We start from the raw sequence: 11,558 nt of genomic DNA, 5'->3' as shown, positions 1-11,558 counted from the left end.
CGGAAAGCAGGAATTGGTATTTGGTTTGACAATGAAATCACAAGGGACTGGTTTACGGTTTCACCGAGTTTGGCAAGCTTCGGGTGCATTCTTGTGCTCGGTAGAGAGAAAAATGAACGTTTTTTGTCAGAGCATTTATGCTGTCCTTGTCGGAGTGGCTCCCTCTTCACAGGAATCCATGAGCTAGCTGTCTTAGCTCCGGCTGCCCTCTCGGTAAGCAGTAGCTGGTCCGAGAGGCAGGGGCTGGACAGCAGTGTCTCCCACTGCTCTTGAGGATTCGGGATGCGGGTAAGGGTTGGTGGGTGCTTGTTTTTTCTGCACTGTAGAAGAGGGGTTAATTTTTTTTCAGTAAGTAAAATTAACCAGATCATGGCAGGGCAGTGCACTTGGATGATGCACTTGCATAATCTACATCACACGCTTTGTGTGTGAGCTGATACACAAGAATAATCTGATCCGTGCTTATTCCTTTCGAATTTTCTGGCACCTCATAAAAACTGATGAGTGAAATTGACCAAAATGTGTCGATCTAGCTTTCCTTCTGTTAGTGCAACGCATGCAGAGGATAAGCCACGCAAGAATGGAAATGACACTCTTGGGTAACGAGGCACATGCGTTTTATTGATCCATCACTTCTCATTACAACTTTATTTCTTTCACTGAAACACAAATAGTGCTTTGATAAGTGTACCCAATGTATTGATTGATTGATTGATTGATTGATTGATTGATTGATTGATTGATTGATTGATTGATTGATTGATTGATTGATTGATTGCGAGGTTTAACGCGCCGACGCTGCACAGGTGACGTGGTGCGCCGTAGTGGAGGGCTCCGGATTAATTTTGACCGCCTGGGAATCTTTAAGATGCGCCGAAATCTCAAACACGCGGGGTTTTCCCTTTTAGCCTCCACCCGAAAAGCCTCCACACAAAAAGCGGTTGCCGCGGCAGGGAATCGAATATAATGCATGGAAAACGGTTCCATTGTCAGTTCTGTACTGTCAGTCATGCTGGCAGCATGACTATTCTTATATATAAGCTGTATACAATAAGGCACAATCCTTCCCGCAACACGTAGAACACCCATTACAATTCTTTTCTTCTATTGGGGCCAAGTGTTATTCCTCCTCTAAACAGCGACCATGCCGAGAGGAGCATTGCCTACCGCAAGAAGACGCGTCAGCGTAGGCGTCCCAGATAGTCTTGTGGCCACCCGCCGATCATATAGTGGACTCGCTTTGTGTAAATTTATATGCAGTGAAGTTCAGCAATTTGCGTGGACTAGGTATATCACATTCTTCATACAAAAGAGGCTATACTTGCATGCTGCCAGGGTACTCTCACCGACGTCCGTAAAGGTTTTATCACAAGGAAATGGACTGCCTCGTCACCCAGCACGAATGCGTCAGGATTCGAATATGAAGGCACAATGTCGTTTTATTTACCTTCTCCTCTCTCGCAGGCCTTAAGCTGTGATGCCCTTAACACTCAAAACATCAAGATAACTGCGCCAGTTGCATTATATTGTATTTCCTTGTACGCACTGTAACACTTCGACTTCCCCCTGGCGTACGTACTTTGAGCCGCCTAAACACTTCTTCCTCGAATGAATGCAGGCTCGCAGTCTACATTTTTATGTCAGTCAGGTCCATAGACTTTTTCCAGACGTATCCCGCTTGCTTCATGTGGTCCGAGACAGCTATGGAATTCAAGTGCTGTAAGTAAAAAAATACAATGAATAAACAAATACAATGAAAACGCGGAAACATTAATATTCTTCCCTTTAGTCAGCAGCAAATACAAATCTGATCCTGTAATTCACTACAATGTAACACTGACAGATAATTATGCCCGCAGCACACAAAACCGGTCGGGAAAGCGACGAATAAAGTTCTGAAGAGCGCCCTATTCCAGAGAAATGGGGATCCCTCTGCAAAGAACCATTCTACCACAACAGAACGTAAACAAGTGTATTTTGGCAGGACAAACTATCTAATATATTCTTATTGTAGGCTGGTGGCACGAATCGTGCATGTCAGCATCGTTTAGAGCGCTGCAAATCTCTCACATATTTAAGGAAGAACATAGGTACATAGTAATAAATCACAACTTTCTCTAAAACAGAAATTACGCCGGATCGGTTTTCACGAAAATGAATAGCTACCCATGTTACAGACGTGTTTGGGAAGAAGAGTAATAAATCAGAACCAAACGAAATAATAAAACAATTTCCCCGCGCTGTTCCGAACGGCGCCGTTCAACAAATGAATAAAAGCCACTGTGTGTCACTGTGGTTTACAGCGGTGCCAGTAACTACATTCGCTCGGTGTGAACTTCACAGATTCAGTGTTAACACTGCTCGGTCCGCAGCCCATTCGGCAAAACAAAAGAAAAGAAAAACTGCCTCCAGCATGCCAATCCCGGCATGGCCCCCGTATGACTCGTATTGGTGCACGGGTGATGCGGGGATTGGCTCAGCCGCCGACAATTGTTGAGTGTCGAGAATAGTTTGGCGATTTGCGTACCTAGAGTGATTAGCCTTATTGACTCTGTACACCCTATTTCCGCATACATCCTTATTGACTTGCAGCAAGGATACTTCCCCTATGGCAGCTGCCTACGTCATTGATAATTATTTGGTTTGCATCAACTCGGAATCCTGCAAGCTCTCTCTTCTAACTCCTTCCTTCCCATGAAGACGTGCCACGGGGAGGGAAAGTTCAAGACGCGACCGCAAATAATAGGTTAGACATATACCTATTACATCTTCTAAAAAATACCTTTGTTTTTCAGCGTAGCGGAAAACGCCGATGGTTAACCAGTTAATTTCAAAAAATTTAAGGTGCCGGCAAAAGTGATCGCACAACATTCACCCCGACACGTTTCTGTGTGATATATTAAAAAAGACTTTCGACTTTCGAGGGCACGTCTTTGGCTTGGGATGTAGACACACCTGGCATTTCGAGGCATTTCAATACATTCGAGAACAATGACTTCTTTCGCGAGCTCCGTGAAAAATGTCCTTGAAAAGTTAGCATTGAAGGCGAAATGCTGGATTTTGTTCAGTAGCACATTTATTACGTCGCAAGACTATGCTCCAGAAAATGTAGCATCATGCAGCTCAACTTGGTATGCTGAATTTTTGTGATTCACCGCATAGAAGTTGAGGGGATAACAGCCCCAATCTATCATTAGGTCATTACTTCATATAAATGCTTTTTTCTATGCAACATACATCCTTAATAAATGGTTTCTAATGAATAATTAAATCTAACAATATATACCCATATTGCGTATCATACACAACAATCTCTCTATGGCAACCGATATCCTTGAGACTATTCCGAACGTAGCCGATTTAGTCCTACTCCTGTTCACAGATTTAGAATGGCTGAAACTTTGAACCATGCCATTTACTAAAACTCCACAGAAGCTGTCCTTGACGGTCTCCTCTGCGACACTCACCGTCTCTCTCTTGGCCCTCGTGCTGAAGACGTAGAAGAGCTCGCCGACGGCTATGAGACCGGCGATGATGAAGCCGACGTAGACGATGACAAACGCACCGGCCAGGTCCGCGCCGGTCAGCTGGCGAATACGCACTCGCCCTTCCTGGGAGTGCGCCTCGTCGTCGTCCTCATCGTCGCTGTCACCGTCGCCGTCGAGGTCGTCATGTGTGTTCCCGCAGTACTGGTTGTGCTTCCACCACCGCTCTTGCAGCCATTGAAGTCTCCCGTCCTCCTGAAGCTTCAGGATGCCCTCGGACAGCATGCTGCGATAGGTTGAACCTGAAGGAAACAGAACAAGCTGTTACGTTTCTTGGGAGGATCGCAGAAAATGCCTTTTCTGTGGTCCTCACAACCGAGCCGCCTTTAGGGTGGTTAGGTATTAACTTGGGTAAAGTATGTTTCAATAAGCCCTAAGAAATACTTATGCTGTTAGCATAGTATAGGAGTGGTCGTAGTTCGCGCAGGACCGGGCTCATTGGAGATCTTTGGTAAAGGCCTTTGCCCTGGAGTGGGCGTAGATTGGGATATGATGGACACTTATGCTGTATACAATATTACCCGCGAGCTCTATTGCATTTTACGAATACACTTGTGGTGGTATTACAGCGGGCATGTCAGATAAGAATCATTCGCGGTAGTAGTTGTGCGGGAGAAATCTGTAACAACCGTAACGAATGGGAGACCCTTGCGTTGTGTATGGTACCACATACTACAAGAAACCCAAAGAGACAGAGAAAGAAAGGAGAGAGAGAGAGAGAGAGAGAAATCTCTAATAGACACTGAAGAGGTTAGTCCCACAAACGGTGGGGCTTGCTACTTCAGATGGGGGTGAACATAGTGAAGCCAAAAAAAAAGGGGGGGGGGGGGGAGTACACAGCAACAATGAATAATGGGGCGAAGAAAATAAGACCAGTTCGGAACATAGAAAAATTTACAGCACTAGGAGAAAAAATTTGAGGATCCAAGGTTAAAGAACCTCGATTAATCCCGAGTCAGACAAGACAGTTAACAGAGCCTTTGTCCCTCGCGCCGCGTCAGCGTGATTGTGCCACGGACCAAGAAAGTGATGCAGCTCCAAAGAGTTTCCGCTAGCAGCCACACAAGAGTTCTTTTCTCTGTTTCGCGAGGAGTTGTATGCTGCCGGCAGTAATACAAGACGTGCAATATGTCTTCCCTCACAGAGCACACATAGCACAATGGCGAGTCCGCCCAGCCTATTTTAAAAAGAAAGCTACCAGTGAAGGCAACATTCCGGCGCAGTCGGTGAAGAACACTCTTTGTTTGCTTTTGTAGGCCTCGCGGAAACTATAAATTGCACTGAGGGTCAATCGCGTGCAGAGGCAAGGGTATTCTAAGAGGGTCCTGCCAAGCTGGCAACTGCAGTTTCCGTGCCACTGCGTTCACGGCCGTTCATCCCCAAATACGGGATTCCAATAGACAAAAGCAGACTGTGTGCCTCCTTCGCTGCTGCGTCAGAGACGACGCTCCCCTGGAGGCCGGAATGACCTGACAGCCATTGAAGCGAGATGCAGTGCCAGTCTCGTGGTGTACACGCATAAGTTGGCTGCCGTGGTGGGATGGCCTCATCAGTGCTTGCAGGGCAGGCCGCGAGCCGGTGAAGATCCCCCATTGCCGTGCGGGACTGTTGGTGATGTGAACGAGTGCTGGCCTAATAGCAGTCAACTCAGTGAAGGTGGACGACGTCTTGTGTCTGAGTTTCTCTTTCGCAGTTAGTCCCACCGACGGAATCCACACTGCTATAGCTGACCAGTCAGTCTCACGGACCCGTCTGTATACACGTGAACGTGGCCAAGATAACGTGAGCTGATATGCTCTGGCGAGAAGTATCGCAAGGCTGGCTCAGGCAGAGATGATTTCTTGCCTATACCTGGTATGTTGAGGCTTGCAACTTTCCATGGAGGAAAGGCAGGCTTGCTTGGGAGTTCGAAGTTGGCCGGTAGGACGCTCCGTATATGAGGGGAAGACACCTGTGCTAGAGGATGGTCAGCACACCGGGCGCACGTGACGGAGGCTGGTGCGAAGAAACTCCTGAGCTTGGCGTGTCTGGGCTGACATGCGCCCTGCTTCGCAGAGAGTTCCATTCGTGGATGTGCACCTTGGAACGCCCAGGCAGATGCGTAGAACTTGACTTTGTGCACACTCTGGCACTCTGAAGTTTGTCTTAGACAAACCAATCAGCGCTGGGAGGCTGTACCGCAGAATGCCAAGGAATAGTGTCTTATAAAGTCGTAGTAGTGATGACACTGAGCAGCCCCATGTTTTTTCTGTCAGCATCCGGAAAATGGGGAGAAACGCCTTCAATCAACGGGTGTTGCAGGTTCACAGCCTGCTACAGAAGATTAGGGCTGAAGCAATACCAAGGATGACTTAGGGTAAAAAAATCGAACAGTCATTGCTACGCAATAATACAGAACTCAGAAATGCATCAGTGAATTCCATAGGGGAATCATTTATCGAACTATGTTTATGCGACACATCTCCCTCTGGAGCACAATAGGAAACTATTCTGCCTGCCTGCCCATTGCGTGGCCCAAAAGGAGACAGAAATCTCAAGAAAGCACCTATTAATTTGCTTGTGAACGTAACGCTTGTGAAGCGAATGGCTCAAAAGGTATCGTTCGCAAATAGTGGTTATGAACATTCGGGATGGTTCAGAACGTAGCCTTAGTCAGTAATTATTCCGAGCGAATCGTTATGAATTACTCAGGGCACGTTAGTTTTTCTTACGGGGCTCATTTCGTATCGTGAGGTGCTACGCGAAACTCACTCTTTTGTATCCGTAGGTCTCTCAGCTCGCCTTTCTCAAACTTTGTTTTAACATGCAGCATGTTTTGTGTAGGCTTCAGTGAAACACATGGTAGCTATGCGCAAAAGCCGCATTTACGAGACCCAACTGACTCCACTCTTAAACACGAAGCGCTTTAAAGCTGGCTTTACTTCTACACACGAATGCGGTGCTGCGAATACAAAAAACTTGACCATCATTAGCCAAACAAATTTGAGAGAAGCGCGAAAACTTTCTCACACCGAAACTGCGTCAAACGTACGTCAAAACGTTCGCTAAAGTGTATTCAACTTTCGCCGAAAGGACGTCCAATCGATCGTCAAATATTCAAAGATCCAAATCGCAAACGAAGAACGAACGCATGCGGTAATTTTTCGCGCACTGAGTAAAAGCTCGTACGAAAGATCTAACTGTATACGATACATAGTTATTGCGATAAAGGTGCACCATTGTACGCTTTTTTTTCCTTATCGATGCGTGTATTGCCTTTTCTAGAAGCGTTCCTTTTTTGGCGATTTTCGTTTAGCCGTTTGACATAATCGAGCCCGGTTTCACGCGCGCGCCTTGTGTCCAGATATCTTATCAGATCTTATCAGAAATTTCCGTCTACCAACCGGTAAATGGGGAAATACATTATCTTTGACAATGGCGCCATCGTTCGCACTAATGAAGCTTTCGCTTTGATAATTCCAGGTTTAATATAAGCAGTCATATCAGACTCTGGAAGTGCGAAGGCCTCCTGAATCCCTACGAAGCCTTTTTAGATAGCTTTAAAATGATTACGCATTTTAAAATGCGCTCTTTTTGCGCCCCCGCAACCTGATTCCAGCTTCAGCATTATTTGTTGTTGACAGGCACGCACACAGAATCGGAAACCTTGAGCTGACCGGAAGTTTAGGCACGAAAAAAACGGATTTTAGGCGCCTATTGCAGGCGTTCAGAATTGTAATTTAGGCATATGGAGGCTTGAATAATATTTACTCAAGTAACACTGTTTAATGCAATTTTTCGGCTTTTAGTAAACACAAGAGACAAACGTCTGTGATTGGGAAAATATACTTTTGTTTCCGCCATGAAACACAGTCAAGTGTCGCCATTACAGAACACCTAAGGAGATCTGGATTGGCGCAACACCGTGAGAAAGGCTGTGGAAGCAGTGAAAAAGAAGCACCATCTCAAGGTTTTTGGGCTTGAAGGTGGGCCTTCTGTTAGAATATATCTGCTTGTAGGCAGAAAACTTAAATCCGTTCTACTCAATGTGAAAGCTGTCGCAGAGCAGTGATTCGCCATAATGGGCTGTAGCGCCGTTATCCGCTCAATGCTACCACCCAACGCATTGCGAATTTCCCGCCTTCGCAGTACTGGCGCACCCCTTGCCTGAAACTGCGCCAACGGAAGTTCTGTTCTTATTGTGCTTGTTTTTCTTCGCACACGTTCCGGGGTTGCACTGCCACTTTTTTTTCGCTTACTATCGTAAAAACGAACCCAACGAGCGTTCCTAACTAAATGAACGTGGGCGCTGCCGGCTAATTACGTATATTTTGCCTCAAAAGTACCTGGAGTTTTCTTTGCGCTAAACAACGCAGAGATGTATGACAAGCACCAGCGATTCACTAGTTTCGAACACTTGTGACTACAGAAACCACTTCGCTTTCAAACCTGCAGGTTACGCCGCGACTACAGCCGCTACGACGGAAAGCCGCGTACTCTTCTTGGGTCCAGCGAGCGAGCTACAACGACAAGGCGAGCCCCTAAAGTGCTGTGCACTTAAAAGAACATTCCACATCCACTTATGTTAACGGAGCGTACTTGTCATTCGGCACTTAGGATGGGTTAATTCCGTCTGGTATCGCGGTATATTCGTCGCAAAGAACCTCGGACAGTGCTTTCAGAAAGGAAATCCGGGATTTCGGTCCAAGACAGCCTGAGCAACCGGCCCCCTGTGGGCGGTGGTGAACTTTTCCTGGGCGTCCAAAATCACCTCAATGTTTTGGGTCAGTGCGGTGCCAGAACATTCAAGTTTCTGTATCGTTACTGCCAAAGCGTAAAATGAACACGCAAATATTCCAAGTCAAATTGAAGTGTACCGTCTGCAGAACCTTCTGAGCCCTTCTCACAGCGACGCCCTCGCCTTCAGCAAAGCTGCGAATAACAGCCATAACACCGGTGAAGTGCCACGTTGTAATACTCCAGTGCCTTCAGCCGAGTTGCCCAGCGGGTAACAAGAGGCTCTGATGAAAGAGGCACTTTTGGCAACCGCTCCTTGAAGGCACGATAACTGGAATGACCCCAGAGCAACAGCACCTTCCCTGCATTTAGTTCGTTGACCGAACGAAATGCGTTTCGGAGCTCTTCACACGCCCGATGATTCCAGTGGGTAAGACAAGTGACGTGCACTAATTCTGCATAAAAAAAACTTAAGAAATGCGCCAGCCCCATGCAGATAAGCTGCTGCATCTCCGCAAAGGAGCAGTGCTCGGTCGTTGTGGGCTCCGGAGGGGTACAGAAGCTTCCAGGGCGTGTTTACAAGGTTGGTGCGTCCAGCTTTTCAACTACAAAGTGACCCATTATTTATCGGGTCGCATCTGTGGTCTCGTCCATTGAAACACATATGCAGGATTCATCGAATTCTCTTCTAATTTCTTCTGTCGTCTTAGAGTTCAGTGGTCGCGGTGCTTCTTGCGAAGAGTCGACTCTAATGTTACATTTTGTTTGTTTGTTTAAAAAAATATTAGAATTGTTTTCGATCTTCGCCTAAGCTTTGTCAGCAGCACTAATGCTCTTCATAGGTCAGCGCTGAATTCTCTTTTCCTTCCTTGGGCAAGACTTTCAGACAGGTACGATTGCCTCGGTGTTGCCAGATGGTTGCGGGGAGCGATCGATTGACGCAATATGCAATGTTTTTTTTTTTTTTTTTTTGCGCTGCTGCAAATGAAACTTTTTTTACACGTTACCTGGGCGAAAAAAAAGCAAATCACACTAAGTCATTGCGTTAGAGACGTGAAACGTTTCTAGTGTACTTTCGCTTTTACGTGTGCAGGGTGTGAACCGTAACAACGGCTCAGGAAACGGCGAAGTTGGCCATCCGCGCGATCACAGGCGTGCGTTTTAAAGATCAAGATGCCTATACAAAACTCCAACCCACACAATGCTTGAAATGTTCTATGAGGACGCTAGTTCCCCGAGTTTAGTTGTAAAAATTGCCAAACAATAAATAGTAGCTCCCCGCCAAACATTCTTTATATGCCCATCTTTTGCACAGGTTCCGACGTCATGCAGAATAAATATAGCGTAAGCACGGTTGGAGGCTTTATGATCACGCATGTCTAAGAGCTCGCGTCAAGTGAGAAATATTGTTAATTAAGACCAAGTGGAAAGTATCGTTAACCTTCAAATGTATGCTCACCGGCATTAATTATTATTGTTGGGGGAATACTAGTTCTCCGCCGACGGAGTAGCCCCGTGAGCTACTGATCTATCGCCAGGTTAGGACACTTTTAAGCGCCTCTTTTTTCAGAATTAGTGGGCAGCCTTCATTAGATTCCGGAGAGAGCAGAAACGTCAACTAAACTGACGCGCCGGCTGTTGTCATAGAGTCCCTCATATTCTTTCCGCTAGCTAGCTTCGCAATGCCTCCCTGGGGTACACTGTGGCGTCAGTCACGCAAAATCCACGCTTCACGATTCTCGACAGCGGACGAATGAGATCGTTTAGGGGTGTGGGGTAATCACCAGAAATTTCCAATCGTTTTGCATTGTTTGAAAAGTTTTCTGGGTATAAAATTAGTCAGCGAGTGCTCAGATTTATCTGTATTTTTTTCACCATAAAGGTACTAATGGCGCGAAAAAAACAATTTTGCGCGGCTTGCCGAGAGAGTAGCCGGGCTCTCTTGCGGCGAGGTTCTCGCCTTGCGAAGTAGGGCTTCCTAGCGTGACTAAATAAAGGCTTTTAGAGTATCGGTACTCTTTTCTCTCATTGTTATGTGCCGCCAGGATTTTAATTGGTCGTTTGGCACCACGTGATATTTGTATACATATGAGCGCAGCCATTTTGTTTCTCTCTCTCTCTCTCTCTCTCTCTCTCTCTCTCTCTCTCTCTCTCTCTCTCTCTCTCTCTCTCTCTGCTGCGCGGACGCTAGAGCGGCCTGTCACAATCTGCCCGTCACAACCGGCGGTGGTTTTGTTGGGAGAGAAGACCGCACTGCAAGCCAGAAACAAAATGGCCCCCGGACGCTTGCGGGTGCCCGAAGTGGCGGTACTCTTAAGCGTAGCTTAGTCAGTGACGCTTGGGCTTCTATTAGGCAGCTCCCTCACGGGACGGCGCATATGCGCGCACCCGCTGGATACGGTAGCATTAGACGTGCCGACAGACGCTAAGCGATCCTTTTATGCCGCTAGTATTCCTTAAAAACAGTTTTTTTTTTGCAAGCGCTTTCCTGATATGTTGTCTAACAAGCCAGCGGGAACCCATTTCCAACCCAGCGCACGTCGCCGTTTTCATTCTCAGCTCACGCGTCAGAGCACAGCAGGCTGATATGGTGAAGTGTTAATTGTAGGAGTCCACTTTGAGGCATGGTCTTTTTGAATTCCATTCCGGGAATGCTGAATCTGATATGTAGGGGCGAAAGGGTTCAGGACGGAAAATTAGATTACATTGCTTTTCGTGCCTAGGAGGCAACAGAAAGATTTAATGCACTGAGTGTCTGTCCGAAACTGGAATTACCATTTTCAACCGTGCGTGTTAGTATATGGCTGTAGGTGTGCAGCCGATGTCGCAGATGTATTCGTACAGTCTCCTGGAGTCGAATCACGTCTAAAGGAAGACAGCCAGCTTCAGCGATCGTACCTGAGCACGACGACCCTTCCAGGAGGCAGAGACAGATGCGGAGGCAGTTGTTGCTGACCGCATCTATAGGCTTTCTGCTTGTGAGCGGAAGCTTCTGGCCAGACGTTCTCCTATGCCCTCGAGCGTGCGACATCATCGATGACCGCCGAGCTTCACGCCATCAAGGAAGCTATACGCTACATTTTATGCCAGCAGCCAAAGCAATGGACTGTTTTCACAGACTCGAAGGCGGCTCTCCAAAACCTGCGACGCAGCGACTGCTTCACCCTACATGAACATGCCTCTCGCAACATCACATACCTGCACCACCTTTACAACGCGCTGGACGCCGTATAACGTTTCAGTGGCTTCCCGGTCACTTTAGTGTTGTAGCAAATCAGAAGGCGGATGAAGCTGCTC

At 46.9% G+C, this 11,558-nt stretch overlaps 1 protein-coding gene across 1 annotated transcript in view; it reads right to left on the bottom strand.

The window, feature by feature from the left end:
- Positions 1 to 600: 600 nt before the first annotated feature.
- LOC144153872 (glutamate receptor ionotropic, kainate 2-like) overlaps positions 601 to 11,558 on the bottom strand; it is a 234,313-nt gene continuing 223,355 nt past the window's right edge. Inside the window, exons 14-15 of the mRNA XM_077685610.1 lie at positions 3,468 to 3,787; positions 601 to 1,717 (exon numbers count right to left, since the gene is read on the bottom strand). Coding sequence (XP_077541736.1) covers positions 1,628 to 1,717; positions 3,468 to 3,787 — 410 coding nt within the window. The 3' untranslated portion in view covers positions 601 to 1,627. The remainder of the gene's footprint in view (positions 1,718 to 3,467; positions 3,788 to 11,558) is intronic.

The sequence above is a fragment of the Haemaphysalis longicornis genome, unplaced genomic scaffold, assembly GCF_048455015.1.
Source record: "Haemaphysalis longicornis isolate Haplotype H1 unplaced genomic scaffold, Haemaphysalis longicornis Haplotype H1 scaffold_9, whole genome shotgun sequence".
Taxonomy (NCBI): domain Eukaryota; kingdom Metazoa; phylum Arthropoda; class Arachnida; order Ixodida; family Ixodidae; genus Haemaphysalis; species Haemaphysalis longicornis.
The sequence above is the reverse complement of the archived record's forward strand: the minus strand, read 5'-3'. Positions and strand labels throughout refer to the sequence as shown.